Raw genomic sequence first — 16,666 nt, 5'->3', positions numbered from 1 at the left:
AGCCTGGGAGAGTGAATCCTGCTTGACCCATGTGACAGTGTGACCCACTGGGACAGTTTCAGCGATTATAAAGTTTTACTGTTCCCCCACCCCCAGCTTTGTGGGTTTTCTAGGTTGGGCTCTTTGGATATGTTCCTTTTGTCTTTCCTGGCTATGCGTCACAGGGGGTTTTGGTTGATACTCATAAGGAATTAAACTGGGCACCAGAAGCACCCTTTGTGTGATAAAGATGTAGGTGGTAGAGTCAGGTCTGAAAGAGAACGTGTCTAGTCCTGGCCATTCTCCCAGGACAAGGATTTGCAGAGGCCTAAGGAGGACAGTGGCTTCTGTATGACTGCTACTGTGTTGTGCGATAGGCCTATTAGGAAAAGGCCATGTAATGAAATAAAGTCTGTAAATTCAGTATGTAGATACAGGACAGAGGTTGGAAGGAAAGGACTAGTGTCTAGGAAGCTTAGGAATTTCTTTTCTTATGTGCTTCCCTGTTGACTTTTTGAACAAGCTGCAGGCTAATGTCAGATTTAAAATATGAACCCACATCTTTTCCTCACTTGAGTCTACAGGATGGCCTTTTCTGTAGGCCACATGCCATAGGAGAGTCGCCTAAGGAGCTTGTATTGCCGCGGTGCACGTTAATTCTCTACCTCGAGAGAATGGAACGCTTAACCCGTTTTCAGGGAGGGCTTCAGCTTTCAGCTGGGGTTGTTGCCTGTAATAGGGAAAGGGCCTTGGAAGGTCAGGAATAGAGGTTTATCTGTTCTGGGGCCCCTTTTCCTCCTTCAGGCTCCATTACCTTATTCAAGCTCAGAGTCCCTAAGACTGTAGGGAATATGTTGCGACTGCAGAATGAACCATTTTTTAGAGTGTGGGGTCTCCATCACAAAGATACAATGGATTCTCATGTGGCTCCCAATCTGGAAAGTTCTGTAGGGATCCAGATGGAGCCATTTCTTCATCCTGAAGAAGGCTTGCTCTCCTCACCAGAATAGGCTAAGATGTTATGTACATTCCAAAGGACATGTCTGTCTGCTGTGGGGCTCCATTTTGGATGTCAGTCTTTAGCATGGTTTCACAAGGCAGGTTTGGTCAGGACTAAGAGAGCTTGCTGCCACATGAGCAGTGACATCTGGACTTTCCAATCTTATCCAGACACAAACAAGAGTGTGCTGACTCCAGGATCAGGAAGCAGCCAGCAATGTGACTGACCCTTTTCTTAGCAAGTAGACTCACCCTGCAGACAGTTTCTTTCTGTAGCCTGGCTCTTTTCACCATCAGTTATATTTTGTGAGGCAGGAGCACAATTGTCACCCAGATCATAGGCTCAGCTAGAGAGTTTGCCAGCTCCTGAGCAGAAAATGCATGTGGGTTTTGTTGGACCTTCACTGTGGAAAGGCTGGGGGCCTCTGTCTCCAACTTTGTCCTTTGTAGGAAACAATCTGGGTGTGTTCAGCCGGGGCACCTTTACCTTTTAAGGGCAAGGCTGGTATTTTTAAGTGATTATTTTCATGTTGTATTTAAGCTACTACTCTGCTTAAACTTTTCCTATTGGCAACTGGAAGTTTGAGAATTTGCGTAGAAACTATTTTCAACCAGTGCCAATTCTGGCAGGTCCCAGTGTTAAGTTTATTAGTGACAGATTTCTGAGTCTTGTGTTTATTGGACTCTAAAACTCCAATATGAAAATGATTTTATCTCTTGCTCTCCAAGAGAAAAAAATCAAGTTAATGTTCAGTTTCTCCAGGTCTTTGAACTGCAGCGGAAAACCTGACGGGACACAGCCTAAGTAAGCCTCGGCACCTGCAGCTGGGGTCTTTGGGTGTCCTGACTACAGCAGCTGCCTCTGGGGATCATGTATGGTCAAAGCAAAACGTACTGTAAGGAAAAGGCTGGACCTTTGCAGCACCTTTGGTTTTCAAAGTCAAAACAGCTGGGGTGTCTTTAAAGTTATAATGCTAACTTTGGTCTAAAAAATGTTTTCAGTGAAATACTAAGCAGCAGCTTTTAAATTGTGGATTGTCCTAGTGTGAGTTTTGTCTTGATTTTGGAGAGGCTGGAAGGTAAGGAGGTCACTAAAATAGTCCTCTAAAATAGATGTCAGAGAGGAAAGCTGTGTGAAGAAGGAGCCGAAGGAAACAGCTTGACTGAACCATCTTGTATTAGTGCTGCTGCAGAGCCCATGTGGACACATCAGGTACCCAGGGATCAATGCTGCTGTGTTTGGAGGGGACAGGTGTTCTTCAATAAGGGTCCCAGCATCACATGTTAATAATGTTCGTTGGTTTAGGTGACGTTTAGCAGATTCCTGACAAACTTGACCAAGATTTGGGGAAGTCCACCAAAAAGACTATGTATCTATACCCAGCCACTCCCTGAGGGATACTGTGGTTGTTTGGGAAATGATTGGAGAGAACAGGAGGATTGACCCAGATCTGGTGTACACTACACTATTTACTATAAAACAGTACAATGTTTTCACTCTGTAACTCAACACTAAGTGATAATCCTGCCCTGTTGATGGTGAGCCTTCAGAAATCTTTAATACTTGATGTGTGGTTTGGGAAGCAGGGTTTTTTTTTTTTTTTAAACGACTTTATTGAGGCATATTTTACATACAAAATTCACCCATTTCAAGTTATTTTAGTAAGTTTTCTGAGTGGCGTGGCCATAACCATACTCAGCTTTAGAACATTTTCATCCCCCACCCTGATGAGATCCTTCTTGCCTATTTACATGATAATCCCTGTTCCCAGCTCTAGGCAACCACTTTATCTTTCTGTCACTATAAATTTGCCTTTTCTGGGCATCATATCAGTGGAATCCTACAAACTGTGGTCTCTGGCTGGCTTTTTTCACTGAGCAAATTTTTGAGTTTCATCCATGAGGTATAACTTGTATTGGTAGTTTCTTCCTTTATAGTGCTCGGTACTATTCCGTTGATGGATAACACCACATTTTATCAGCAGGTCATCTTTTAAACTTGGATTTCAGACCCCTGTATTCTAGAAAGAACCCTCAGAACACAGGACTTCTAGGGAAGCTGCTGTGCATGGCAAAGGAACTGCTTCTCAGAACCAGCTTGGTCACTAGAAGCTCCACATGAGGAGCCTCAACTGCAGCAATTTTTATAATTTTGCAACTTCTTTTTTATAAGGAACTTTTGTGCTGTCCGCACATCAGGACTTTTGAAGCATCTGCTAATTTAATGAGTATATTTTGAGTGGACACAAAAGTGAAACCGTCTATTCTCTGCTGGTATTTTATCCTCCAGAACTGGATGGAGGAGGGTCTCTGAACTTCCTGAATACAGTTTGTCGCCATTACAAAGCTGAACACGTATTAAAGATTGTGCTGCCTGTTGGATGGATTTGGAGAAGACAGCCAGCACAGGGAGTGGGGCCTGTGGAACAAGAAGCCCGATGGTCTACGCAGGACCCGTCTGGTGGTGTGGATGGCTGTCTGTGTGGATGGCGTGGTGCTGATGGTGCCCCGCGGCAGCTTAGTGCGATGTCTTGACTTTGGACTGTGATCCCTGTTTTGCAAGTGTTTAAAAGCTGGTTTTGTTCCCTTCCTGCCCCTCCCCCCCATAAACATAACAGGGTAGTTACTAATACTTCTTTGGGGAGGGCTTTAAGATTGAAGAAAGTGATTTTCATAAAAATATAAAAAATGGGAAAAAAGTTACTTTTTAAAAATTTTGCTATACAAACCAAGTGGCAGCTGTGGAAAATCTCAATAAAATGAGAATAAATTGCATTTACTTGCTGGCAGCAAACTGTTTTTCTCTAAGGTTGAGTCATATGTCCTCATACAGGGAATGCACTTTTGGTTTATGTGAGATTTTTGTCCCAAGATGGAACATGGTTTTAGTTGCATCATTTTTCATCCTAGCATTAGGAAGTAGTAAAAGCATTGACTTGGAAGTCACCGAGCCAAGCGAATCCCACCTCCACCACTTTCTTTTTTTTTTTTAATGTTTTATTTATTTTTGATACAGAGAGAGACAGAGCATGAGAGGGGGAGGGGCAGAGAGAGAAGGAGACACAGAACCAGAAGCAGGCTCCAGGCTCTGAGCTAGCTGTCAGCACAGAGCCTGACGTGGGGCTCGAACTCACGGACGTGAGATCTGACCTGAGCCGAAGCCGGACGCTTAACCGACCGAGCCACCCAGGTGCCCCTCCACCACTTTCTTAGTGCCTTCAGCCTGCACCTCAGTTATGAAGACGCAACCCCTTCCTCCTGGGGCTGTTGTGAAAATCGGACCGCATTTAATCTCAAAATACTGTTTGGCACAGGGAAGGGGCTTCATACATAGCAGCAGTCATGGCAGTAACGTACACAGCTACCCGGGCGTCCCTGTGTACAGCTTTGAACAAAGATGATTAACAGGAAATCCTTGGACTTGAAAGGAAGTTAAGGAAATTGGACAGCTGTTCTCTTCCTGCCTCTGGGGAAAACAAGACTCCTATCTAGAAAACACATAAAAGTTCTATCTGCCTCTCAACTCCTGAACAAGTCAGGAGAGCCTGCTAGGTACCAAGGACTATCCAGGGCTCCTGGGTTAACAAGTGGGCATTGTCCATTCTATTGTGGGGATATTTGGGAATTCCTATTTATTCGGACTATACCTAGCTTGAATCTCCCAGTGATTCTCTGAGGGGGCTTTATCATGTGACACAGATTGTGGGACCAGCCCATGGGCCATGGGTTTTGCTTTGAGTGCTGTTTTTCTTTGCAGCCTTTCTAAAACAAGGCTGGGGTGGGGTGGGGAGTTGGGAGGAATCTGAGCTGATTTGCCTGTTTAGAGCTTTTTGAGATACTACAGTTATGTCTATTCATCTATTCACATCCTTGAAAATGTCATTGTTGTACTCATTCACTTAAAACATCTTATTAAAGTTAAGTAGACTACAGGAAAGCAGATATTGTAAACATGCAGTTCCATAAATTTGTCCATTTCTCAGTTGGTATGAGGTGTAGGTAGGGGTGTACTCATTTTTATTCCTCAGTGCCCATCACAACCATGAGACATTCAGTGTTTGCTGAATGAACGACACAGATGAGGCTGTGCTGTTAGATTAAAGCAGTGCTGCCTTCATTTGAGTCCCGTTCTTATTCCAAGCTTTTGCCTGGTCACAGGCTATTTGAGGCTCAGATAAGATGAATATATCCATCTCCAATGCCTTGATCGTATGGAATCCCCTTCTTTCCTCCTGGTATCTTATTAGGGAGGGAGATTACAAGTTAAATAAAAGGAGGAGAAACTCATCATCATGACTTTCTGCACTGCAACCTCTGGTAACAGGGCCTTCTGATGCTGGAGAACAAGCTACCTCATTACATTGGATGAGAAACTAGGAACACATTTGACCTCAAATAATTGCCTTTATTTTTCTCAACTAACTTATTCAATCCTTATGTACTGGGACTAAAAAAAGTCTGTTAAGATGTGTTCCTTGCTTGGCTCTAAAACCAGTACTGTCCCATTGGAATAGCAGAGCCTAGACAATGAATGGAAAGGAAGAGGGATGGCCATAATCTTGAAGGATATAAACTCTTATGTTTATGCTCTATTTATAAACTCCCACCAATGAAGTTTTAGATTCTAAATCCAAAATCCTGCTTGATCCTGGTTCTGAGATCATGTAAAAGACTTCTCCAAAGCTCCCTGCACATTAGTAACTGTTCTTGGGACCACGAGAGATAGCAAAGACACTTCCTCTAGGTCCTTCTTCTCTTTGCAAGCTTTTTACCAGATGTACTAGACCTGCTGAGAGCTGGACCCTAGTAGATGCGAAGATTTCCCCTCAGAAGGGACTTGGCTTGAGTTCTTAGCGCTCGAAACTCCAACTTGTGTTGGGCTAGGACTGATGGGAGGAGAGCTGCTGCCACTCTGTTCTACACATGAAGTGTCATTTGACTTGAGATGCAAGTATCTGAGACCTCCTCAAGGGCTTCATCAGAACTCAAGAGCTATAGGGTAGTGCTCGCTCAAGTGTAGATCCTGGACCTCTGCTACACAAGTCACCCAAGGTATTCAGCAGAAATGAACATTTCCACCTCTTCCTTGACCTACTGAATCTGACACCTTATGAGAAAAACAAAAATCTCAGTTAATAACACAATCTAGAATAACTGATGCACATAAACTTGAGAACTAGTGTCTGGCACATGTTCCATGCCTTCTACCAGCTTACATTCTGAACACCTATAAAAACAGCCATTGTGGACTCGGACTCCGCCTTCAGTCCTCACTGAGCAGCATGGGCAGACAACAGGAAGCTTTGGCCTTATCTTTACTGATCAAATTCACAGTATCCAGGGGACAGGAATCATTCCTGCTCTTCACTGATGTTCATTATTCTGTGTCACACAACAAATGCAAAATGTCCTATAACCAGAGCCAGGTTAGGAGTCGCCAGGAGTATATAGGCCCCCTAGTTGTGTCTAATTAGCCTTCTTGGATCTAAGTTATCTTCATAACCTCTCAAGAACTCATTCATGGGGAAAAACTGCAAAATGTGCTGTTTTCCTAGAGGTACCAAATCCAGTGAGGTAATTCTCTGAGACTAGAATGATACTGTCCCCTAAACCCTACTGGGGCTATCAGGAGGTAAGGATGTGATGTGTCTAAGGTTAGTCCCAGTGATGTTCTCCACAGAGAACCCTTAGCTCCACTAAAAATCGCTGTGTAGGATTCATTACCCATCTTGACAGGAGAAAGTCACAATTTAACTGGCAGCCTCAGAGCATGTACATATGCGAATGGAGGGTGGGTTGGTAAGGGATGGTACACGTGAATTATCTGCCCAACTGTATGGCAAGCAGATTACAAACTGAAGGCCAAGCCCCAGGGCATGGGGCTTTCAATCTTCTATTAAAACCATTCCTGAGCTCTCTGGGATACCTACTGGCAGGTGCCCTGAGAGTGTACACAGCGAGTGTGCTTGATAACACAATCCAATTGGGGAGTAAAGTGCATTTATTTTCTATGTGTTTTTCTTTTTTTAAAAAAATTAAAAAAAAAAAAAAAGGGAAAGGAAAAGAGCCGCCTCCTTTCCAGTACTCAAAGTCCACTGGGCTTGTAGTGGTAGAGTCAGGGCAAGCCCCTTAGGAGAAGGTGTAGGAGTAGAAGGCAATGGCATTGGCAGTGTAGTCCATGGGGAGGAGGTGCCCAATGTGCCTGGCCCCTAGGCTGGCCCCGCCCAGGGCAGAGGAGTATCGAAGTTTCATCAGGGTGAAGCTAGAGAAGGAGTTCTGGGCCTGGATCTCTCTGCCCTGGGTCAGCGCCAGGATGAAACCTGGAGGGAAAGAGGGCAGATGATGGAGGTGAGAGCAGACCAGGACCCTGTGGATGAGACCAGGAGAAGGTGGGACAAAGACAGGGAGGGAAAGGAGAGGCCCAGGCCCTGAGGCATTCCTGAGCAGGTCTTCAAGGGGCCCACATGCCAAATCCCTAGCAGACAGGGCAGCAGGGTACATGAGCCCAGTGATGGCTGTGAGGTCCTCGAGCCTACAGCCACCAAGCACCCAATGCCAGGAACTCCAAGGAAGCATGGGGTCCTTGAACTACTTCAGAGTATCTAATGGAAACCACACAGCTACCCGTACAACCAATGCTGCCAGGGTGAAGAAGGCACCTTTCTTTCCTTCTGGCTGGGACTGTGTTGACTACAAATGTCACCACATCCTGGTCAGAAGCTCTGATTTTAAGTTAGGGTTGTCTTTAATTTTTAAAGGGTGGTGCATATTAAGGGCGCCTGGGTGGCTCAGTTGGTTGAGTGTCTGACTTTGGCTCAGGTCATGATCTCAAGTTCATGGGTTTGAGCCCCGCATCGGGCTCTGTGCTGGCAGCTCAGAGCCTGCAGTCTGTATTAGATTCTCTGTCTCCCTCTCTCTCTGCCCCTCCCCTGCTCATGCTGTCTCTGTCTCTAAAAATATTAAATAACGTAAAAAAATTTTTTAAGTGGTGTATATTTAATAAATCCTTTAAAAAGAACATATTTTAAGAGTTCATGGAAGCTGGATGGAACACTGTATAAGGGCTCCATGGCCAAGGGAAGGCTGAGGGCTGTGGCCTATCCAAGTCCCCCCAGGTCCCAAGTCCTCCCTGGAGCAGGCAGCTTTCCCAAGCACCCCCTTCTGCTGCCCACCCTATACTCACCTTCCCTCAGCAGCTCCCAGCTGTTCCACACAGAGCCCACACACAGGATGGGGAGGCCCATCTCCCTCTGGAACAAGACCTGGCAAAGAGCAGAAATGGCTACTGGGGGCGACCAAACCTATCCAGTGCCGAAGTGGGTAGTTTCTTAAGACCAGCTCACACTATCCCAGTTATTCCCCCTTGAGTCAAGGTGGCTGGAAGATAAAGGAGAAAGGGAGAAAAACAGGGGGATTCATAAAGCCAAGGGAGGGAAAGGAAAGGAAAAAGGGTTAAGCAACAATATAGAGGAAGGAAGAGAAGGGAGGGAAATGGACAAAAACATGTACCACATAAACCAATTTACTAGATATAAATACAGGTTGCAGGCCAGCCACAGAGGGGAGGCTCTGGACCAAGGAACTTCCTTCCATATGTTACAGACTTTATACAGAATTTTTCTCATACCCTATATTTTCTAAAACCGTGCCTCATTTATAGAGTTTGATGGGACAGTCTCATCCCCTAATGAGAAAAAGCCAAATCTGGCCCTGCAGCATCCACTTCCCACCGCAACTCACCGGGTCAACCTCAGGCAACACGGCCACCACATGTCTGCCCAGCATCTCCCCAGCCTTCCTGAAGACAAAACGGGAAAGGGGATCTCCTTGCTGAGCACCTGGGGGAGAGGGAGGGAAGGGAGCGGGTGAATACCCAGGGGGCTGCTTGTCCTCTGTTACTCCCTCTGCCGCACGGCAGCAACAGGAATCCCTACAGCCACCAGAGTAGGAATGGATGCCCACCTCACGGCATGTAGGTAAGCAAGCCTCCACAGCTGTCTCTCCATCCGTATTCCCCTGCCCACACCACATACTTCCACCCCAGCAGGGGTGTCCTGTACAGAGGAGGTTCATGCCAGGGGCTCAAGAAGGGGCAGCCCCCATTGGAGGAGCACAGTGGCACCTGGTCCGTATTCCATGTTACACAGTTACTGAGCCTGTCCCTGAAGGTCTCACCTCTAGGGACCCAAGACCTTACTTGAGCAGCTGGCTGGTGCTACTGCAGCCCCCTACCCCCATCCAACAGTCTGCTGTTGGCCAGCCCTCCCTAGCTCTGCTCTGAAAGGGCCTCAGTCCAGCAAGATCTAAGAGGGCCCTATAATGCCATGAGGCTGTAGGAATCCAAATGAAAGGAGTACGAACCCTATAGTGGACAAACAATGTGCAGGCAAGCAAGCCCTATGGTTTAGCTTCTCTTGACACCCAACCCAATATACCAAACCTCTCTATGTTCTCCTAGTTTTTTGGGTATCACTAGTTGTTGTTTTTTTTAATTACAGATGTGCCCAAAGAACTGCTTCATAAATTTCTCAGTAACAGACCTACAGCCTGCACAAGCCATGACAGCTGTCAAGAAGAGAAACAGATAATATAAAACAATTGCCATACAACCCACGTGTCCTTCTGGATCCATCCCAAGGCCCACAAGTACCAAGGTGCATGGTGGCAGAGAACTGAAGTCACTTGGACAAAGAGAAATTAGCTTCCAATTTCCATATGAACCTCATTCTATCCCCCAATTAAAGAGGTCTGTGAGAAATAACCTAAATAAAACCCTGCCCCACCTCTCGTACCTTCTGCAACTTTCCGGCAAAACCCAGCAAACCTGCATTTATCAAAGTCCCTGTACAGGTGGGTGAGGATTCCTAGCCGATCTGGCACCTGAGAAACAGAGAAAGGGCAGAAATAGTCATCAGAAGCAAAGAAAAATAACCAGTCGGCCCACCCAAGTTGCTTTCCTGATGTCTCTGTTTGAAGAGCTGTAATAACATTATTTAAGTTCTAGAGAATATAAAGACTTGAGACTTCTCATTTGAAAAAAGTTCTTTGTTTTCTCCACATGGCTTCTGTCGCTCCTTATCCTTAGCTTGGATACATACAGCACACAGCACAGACCTGTGTGCACCAGCGTGTGTTCTGTAGTTCCTTGAGTTTCTCACGAAAAGATTTCTTTGGTGAAAGGAATCTAAGGACCACTGCACATTGCAACTCTGAGTCACAGTGCACACTAGCAAATTAAAGGCCCTGTGAAGTCCAGAACCAAGAAATCTATTTGTTTCTCCCAAACTTCTCTGACCACAAACTTCTCTCCCTTCTTTCACCCCAACAAACCGCCTCTGCAAGTCCTGAGGAACCAGTGCTTCCCCAGAATACACTACGAAAATGGAAGAAGAGGGGCTGCAATTTGGGGACCTACAGCAATATAGTAAGCATGTTATGCACATGATCTCCCTTAATCTTTTTTGTTTTTAATGTTTATTTGTATTTGACAGACAGAGAGAGCACGAGCAGAGGAAGGGCAGAGAGAGGAGACACAGAATTGGAAGCAGGCCCCAGGCTCTGAGCTGTCAGCACAGAACCTGAAGCAGGCTAGAACTCGCACACCGCGCGAGATCAGGACCTGAGCAGAAGTCAGGCCACTTAGCAGGCTGAGCCACCCAGGCGCCCCTCCCTTCATCTTTGAAAAGACTTTAGAAGATAATGACTCAAGGACAAAAGAGGGAGTGGCAGATGTATCAGCAAAGGGTGTAGAACCAATCTGTTGGGTCAGGGTAGCTTAACTCCACTTTCCACAGCAACTGCTCTGGAAAGTGATTTCTCTTCCTGGTTCTTCCTCATTCCTTATCTTGGTCCAGGCCAGAGTTTCTCTTTAATCATCAATCCCTGAACTTCGAAAACATAGGTCCTACCTTCCAGCAACTGTAATTTCCTTCACGGAGCCAATTCTCAGCCTGCCTAAGCAGCTCCCACTCAGAGATGTCTATCAAATAGATTTATCTTCCTTCTCTCCCCCTTTACCTGGGGTTCAGCTAAAGGGAGCTGTTTCCTAACCCACTACAAGTAAGCATGGCCCAGACATTGGAAAAGTCAGTCCCTAAATGCTCTAGGAAGGAAATCATTTCTCCCCTAAGAACTCGCCCCCACCTCTTTAATGGCTGTCCTCCCTGACCCATACAGGCCAGAAACAGCTCACTGGCCAACACACCTGTTCAACCTTTACCTGCTGTCTCTAAGTACACGGCTCCTGATCTCACCTGTACTTCTCATTCAAGCCTAAAATGGCATCTGCCTTCATCTCCTAGAAGGGTCTAGCTGCTCAAGAATGAATTCTAGCTAACCAGTTGTCCCCAGCCTACCCATTCCTCATACCTGACATCCTCTTGGAATGCATCATCCACATCATTATGAATCCTGTCTTCACCTGGAACTTCATCCCGCAGCTCTGACACACCCCAACTTCCCTTTGGCTCATCCAGTTCTTCTACATCCACTCCTGCTCAGGAGCCCTCTGCCCATCCCAGGTGTACATGTTTACCAGAGGCAGGGGAAGTACCTGGAAATAGTTGAACATCGCCTGTTTGATGTAGCCAATGTCATGAGGAGCCGTCTCTAGGTTGTCAATAGAATCAAACACTATTTTCACTGCTTGGTGTGCAATCCAGTAGGCTGTGGAAAGCAGAGAGGGCTAAGTAGATGGGGCAATCCCCCTGAGTTCACAAACAGGAATACTCAGATCTAGAGAGGTCAGTGATTAGCTCGGGTATTACAGCAAATTAGGTGCCCCAATTCCCAACCTGGAGGCCTCGGTTTAAACCATATTGACCAATTCACTAGGGGAAAGCTAGAGGGAAGGCAGGACAGGTGAAGCTGTGTCACACCAACTCCTATCCCCAAAATAAAGTCAGTGAGCTGTCCACAAACCACTGTAGTCACTGCCATGAGCTGACCCCAGTACAGCATCTCCTGGCATCTACAGCCTTAACTTTTATAGGGTCAATTTCTCCCTAAGGATTCCAAAAGTCAACACAGGAAGGTGAAAACTATAATGCTGAGGCATGAATCTGGGTCTGGATACAGATCACTGCTGAGGACTAAGGTCAGCCACTAGTCTGGCACGTCTCAGTCATTATCCTGTACTCAGAACAACTTTTCAGGAGCTGTCCCTGGAAAGCCCCAAGGGGTTGGTGGCCAAGGGCAGGGGAGAGGAAGATGGGAGTGAAGGAAGGGAAGGATCCAGGACCCTGAGCCAGAGCCGGGCCCAGTTGGCATGAGCTCACCTGAGCCCTCGTCCCCCATCATGTGGCCCCAGCCGCCGCAGCCACTCTCTGAGCCATCGGGGTTGATAAGCCTGCAGTTGGAACCCGTCCCAGAGATGAGCACGATGCCACCTGGGGAAAGGGCATGGGAGGTTCAGTGTAGCCAAGGCCCTGCATGGAGCACACAGCTTCTGAGGAGAGATAGGAGAGAAACCTGCCCTGGGATCACCACCCAATCTTGTAGAGATAACCAAGCCCAGCTAGTCTCCTGCCTGAAAGTGAAGGGCTTGAGTCTCAAAGAAGCTCCCATCTACCCAGAGCCCTTCTCTGGGAGACAAGAGGAACACGAGCCTGTCTCCTTGTCCAGCTGAGAAACTACCTGCCTTACTGAGTACCTCTTAGGAGCCAGGGATTATACCGGACCCTGTTCACACAGACTCAACACTCAAACTACCTTTGTGAATACAACAGCCCCATTTTAGAGTGGAGGAAACTGAAACTCAGAAAGCTGCAGAACTACCCAAGATGGCGCCACTGGCAAAATAGGAACTGAGATTCAAATGCTGATCTTGCAGGACCCAGGCCCTTTGACACTGCTATCACAGAGCTCCTCCCATCTTCTCCGAGCACTCAACTGCTCTCCAGCCCGCGCCATCACAGCACTGCCCCAGGCGCTCCCCCTCTGGGGTGCACTCCGGTTTGACTCTTCCGGCCTTCCGTGCCCTCCCACCTTCTGTCCAGTCCTTGCTCTGACAGGAACTTCAGCCAATAAAAAGAACAGGAAGAAGGGAATGGGGGATGCTGCAGCCTGCCTTCCAGACACTGCAAGACAAGTTCTGCTGCCTCTACCTAAGGGGCCTTCCCAAGAAAACCAGCTCTCAGTCTCACCCCTCCCGCCGCCTCCTCACCATCCTGCGTGGCTGTGGCGATGGAGCCGGTGGCATCGGTGGTGATTAAGTAGCTTTCGCTCAGGTAGGGAAATCGTTCCCTCAGCTCCTCTGTCAGCTTCTTCACCGCGTCCGCCTGCTCCCCACCACTCAGACACAGGCCCTGGGCCGCAGGGGAGGGGAGTGAGCGAGCAGCACCCCAGACCCAGCCCCTTTCTCAACTCTCTCCCTTCCTGGTGTCTGCCCTTTCTCTCTACATCTGGGCATGAAGTCCTCCTTCTGTCCTGCACATGACCCATCAGAGGGCTGTGGCTGCAAGAGGAACCTGGTCTGGGAATGGAGAATTCGACAATGCCAGGTTTGGAGCGTGGGAGGGTCAGTAGTGCCCTGAACAGAAAAGTCAGGCGGAAAAGCGAGCGGAGGAGACAGGCTTGGTTTGGACCTCATGGGGTTTAGCTGGGTCCACAGAACATCTCACTGAGGCTGTGGCCAGGGAGTGGTCAGCGCTACAGCAATGTGAGAGAAACGTCTGAGCTAAGAATAACAGCTAACATTTAACGAGTGCTTATAGGTCCAACTCTATGCTGAACCACAAGAATGGGTGAGAATATGTGTTTCTAGACCAGAGACTAAGCCCTCAAGGCCCTTCACTCTGCCACTATCAGACTCATCTAGTCAAAATCGCTGTCTGTGTTTCTGAAACATAATTTCCGGGCTCTACCCCAGACTCACCAAGCTTCGTAGAGGGACCAGAGGATCCACCCCTGCTTTCATCTTAGCCCTGTTCACCATCTCGTTGATCCTCTCCAAACACTTGTCCTTCCCGATCAGCTGGCCCCAAGCAAGGGATGGAGGAGTTACAAAGGCTTACATGACCCGTGCTGCCCCTACAGGCCGCTGTAAGTGGCCCCAGCTACCACCTTAATGGGAGGTACAGAGAATAAAACCACAACCAAACCTACTGGTCCCTCACTGGGGCCTTTACCCAGTGGTTTGTGCTGAGTCCATCTTCTTCTGCCAGGATCTGTCCATCCTCTGAGAGTAAAAGGACCTTGGACTGTGAGCCTCCCCTACAGAACACAAGAGGGCACTCAGTCTTAGACAAACTGCAGGTATGGCTAAGCTTGTGCAGTCCTGGTCACAGGCCGAGCCCTGTTGAGACAGAGGCAGCTTCGGCAAACCCAAGTCCCATTCCCAAGCCCACTTCTGTGGTTTGGGGTTTGATGTGCTACCAGACTGAAACGTTGTCTCAGCTCAGCCTCCCGTGGGGATGTCCTACTTATCCTGCAAGACCCTACTTCTCCATCACCTAGTCCTTGAGACCTCTGACATGTGGCCTACCCCATTCTCACAGCTGCCTCAGTTAAGCCATATCAGTGCCCCCATAAGTCTTAAAGGTTCGGTTAAGAATGTTTAGTTGTTTTCCTAGCGGCCTCTCACTAGACTACAAGCTCCACGGGGCCAAGCTCCAGACTAAGTGTCCCTCCTCGTGCCTGGCACAGCAACACTCGGTAAATGACTAAGGGGAATGGCACACATCTCTGCTTCTTTCACTGAAGGCTGCCTTTGAAGATCCAGCTCCCAGTTCTTCAAGAAACCTTTGGCAGAAATACTGACTAGAGGGCAGGGAGAGTTTACGCCTACTTAGGCAACCAAATGGTGAAATGCTTATGACTGGGGGAACTGGTAGTTGGTAGTTTGGTGGGAGGTCTTTGGTGGTGTGATATGTATTTCTTTATTGATCGGTACTCTTGGGAATATCAGAAGAGGACACTAAATGTCCTGCTGCTCAAACTCAAAGATGATAAGAAATTTCAAGAGGGTAGTTAATGCATGAGGCAGCAGATCCAACATCCCAAAAAAATCTCTCAACAAACGAGAAAAATAGGTCATTATCTTACACATGAATAGAACAGGGATAAACCCAAGCTCCTGCACTTTTTTTTAAAACAGATATAGGACGGGGAAGATCAACCTTAAAAATTCATGTTAAAAAAAAAAAGATGACACTGGGGAGTCCACGAGCCAGCAGTGGGATGCAGCTGCCACAGAGGTAATCCCAGTTTCAGATTCAAAAGTAAATACGTAGGTGGAAACAAGAGCCACACTCTATTATGCCGGGATTTGACACAAGGAGACCACAGAATGCTTTCACTGGCAGGGGACTTGCCAACCCTTTTATTCATCTCTCTTCTCACTTTACACTTGTGGTAAAAGCCCAATTAGGGTAAAAGTCTTGCCCACAGTCATACAGAGAAGCGGTATTAAAAAAAAAAAAAAAAAAGGAAAAGAAAAGAAAAGAAAAGAAAGAAAGAAAGAAAGAAAGAAAGAAAGAAAGAAAGAAAGAAAGAAAGAGAAAGAAAGAAAGAAATCCAGTAAACAAACTTTTAAGCAGGAAAAATCCAAGAATGACAGCGGTTCGATCTAGCATGAGGCGCCTGGAGTGTCCACAAGAACAGAAGGGGCTCCGGACATAAGCACGGGCTAGCAGTAGCACTTGGGCTGGTAGCTGTTTCGGATACTCTCTGGCAAAAGTCTTTGCCCCCGCTTCCACCACACTCCCACTCCCCACCCCAGTCCAGCAACTTCACTCTTGTTACCTGTGCAGCCAAACTCTCTCCAGGGTAGGGAATAAGGAAAAGGAATTTCTCTACCTGGCGACGGTGGAGTGGGTCTTCGTGGGAAATAGGGGTGTGGTTCCGCCGTGAAACACAAAGGACCCCGAGCCCCGGCTCTGTGGCCGTGACACACGATCCCGCGCGAAAAGGCATCGCTGCTCGTGCACACACCCCTCCTCCGCAAGCCCCGCAGTTCAGAAGCCCAAAGTGGCTGGACCCTAAGGTAGGAAGTCACCAGCCAGCCAGCCTGGGCACGGGCTTCCTTCCGCCCTCCGACCTATTCCAAGCCACCCCTCCCGGATTCCCTCCGCCGGGCCGCACTCACCCCTCTACACCCCCGTAGATCGCTGCCATACCGGTACTGCGCCGCCGCTGCTGCAGTTTGGTTCCCTCCCGCCCACCTGCCCACCTGCCCACCTGCCCTTTCGGCGCCGCCCGCGTCACGTGAACGTCGGAGCCGTCCTGCTGACTGCGCGGGGCGTGGCGGCCCAAGCCCGGCCCGCCCCGGCGAGACCTTCGGCCTGAACGAGCGCGGGCCTCAGAGGCAACTCCAGACCCCGGGCGGATCTCTCCCCACCTCCTGGACCCTGCCTCCGGAGATGGATACCAGATCCCAGAAAGGTGTGTCCTGTTCCCACCTGCTAGACACCTCGTGCCCTGCCTACCCCCCCAGCGCCCGGAAGTTGCTGGCAGCCCCGCCTCGCGCGTGCGCACAGCTTGTGAGCCACGGAGACTTGTCAGTGATGGACTCGGGAAACTGGGGCGCTGAGCGCGCCAAGTCAGGGACCCTGTGTTAAAAATTAGGATGGCCAACCCGGCACCTGCCTGACCATGGCAGACGTCACACTCGCGCGCACAAGCACCGCGCAGACTTTTTGCTGCGCTGGTGCCGAATGTGCGTAACCAGCAGTAATTAGAATTGGGCTGG

The 16,666-nt window shown here is 48.2% G+C and overlaps 1 protein-coding gene across 3 annotated transcripts; it reads right to left on the bottom strand.

Moving 5' to 3' along the window:
• Positions 1–7,011: 7,011 nt before the first annotated feature.
• Positions 7,012–16,418, bottom strand: NAGK (N-acetylglucosamine kinase). 3 transcript variants are annotated; one of them, XM_029937565.1, is made up of 10 exons: positions 16,064–16,141; positions 14,106–14,190; positions 13,853–13,951; positions 13,142–13,283; positions 12,255–12,365; positions 11,531–11,643; positions 9,771–9,858; positions 8,719–8,816; positions 8,162–8,240; positions 7,012–7,298 (listed from the first exon to the last, which is right to left on the bottom strand). In XM_029937565.1, the coding sequence occupies exons 1-10, from the start codon at positions 16,090–16,092 to the stop codon at positions 7,108–7,110; spliced, it is 1,035 nt and encodes a 344-aa protein (XP_029793425.1). In that variant the 5' UTR covers positions 16,093–16,141; the 3' UTR covers positions 7,012–7,107. The 3 variants fall into 3 exon arrangements, with proteins under 3 accessions (XP_029793425.1, XP_029793427.1, XP_029793428.1); XM_029937568.1 differs by lacking the exon at positions 16,064–16,141 and adding an exon at positions 16,156–16,418 and having other exon boundaries at positions 7,013–7,298; positions 14,083–14,190; XM_029937567.1 differs by lacking the exon at positions 13,853–13,951.
• Between the last annotated feature and the right edge of the window lie 248 nt (positions 16,419–16,666).

Source organism: Suricata suricatta, chromosome 4 (genome assembly GCF_006229205.1).
Source record: "Suricata suricatta isolate VVHF042 chromosome 4, meerkat_22Aug2017_6uvM2_HiC, whole genome shotgun sequence".
NCBI classification, from domain to species: domain Eukaryota; kingdom Metazoa; phylum Chordata; class Mammalia; order Carnivora; family Herpestidae; genus Suricata; species Suricata suricatta.
Note: the sequence above shows the minus strand (reverse complement) of the source record. Positions and strands in the feature narration are given on the sequence as shown.

Bases quoted from the DNA above. Each gene is read 5' to 3' on its own strand.
- NAGK (XM_029937565.1), bottom strand. From the start codon at position 16,092: ATGGCAGCGATCTACGGGGGTGTAGAGGG. The intron at 13,952-14,105 runs GTAAAGGCCCCA...GCTTGGGGCCAG, and splicing joins GACTCAGCACAAACCACTGG to CTGATCGGGAAGGACAAGTG. The intron at 8,241-8,718 runs GTGAGTTGCGGT...GCTCTTTGCCAG, and splicing joins TGTTGCCTGAGGTTGACCCG to GTCTTGTTCCAGAGGGAGAT.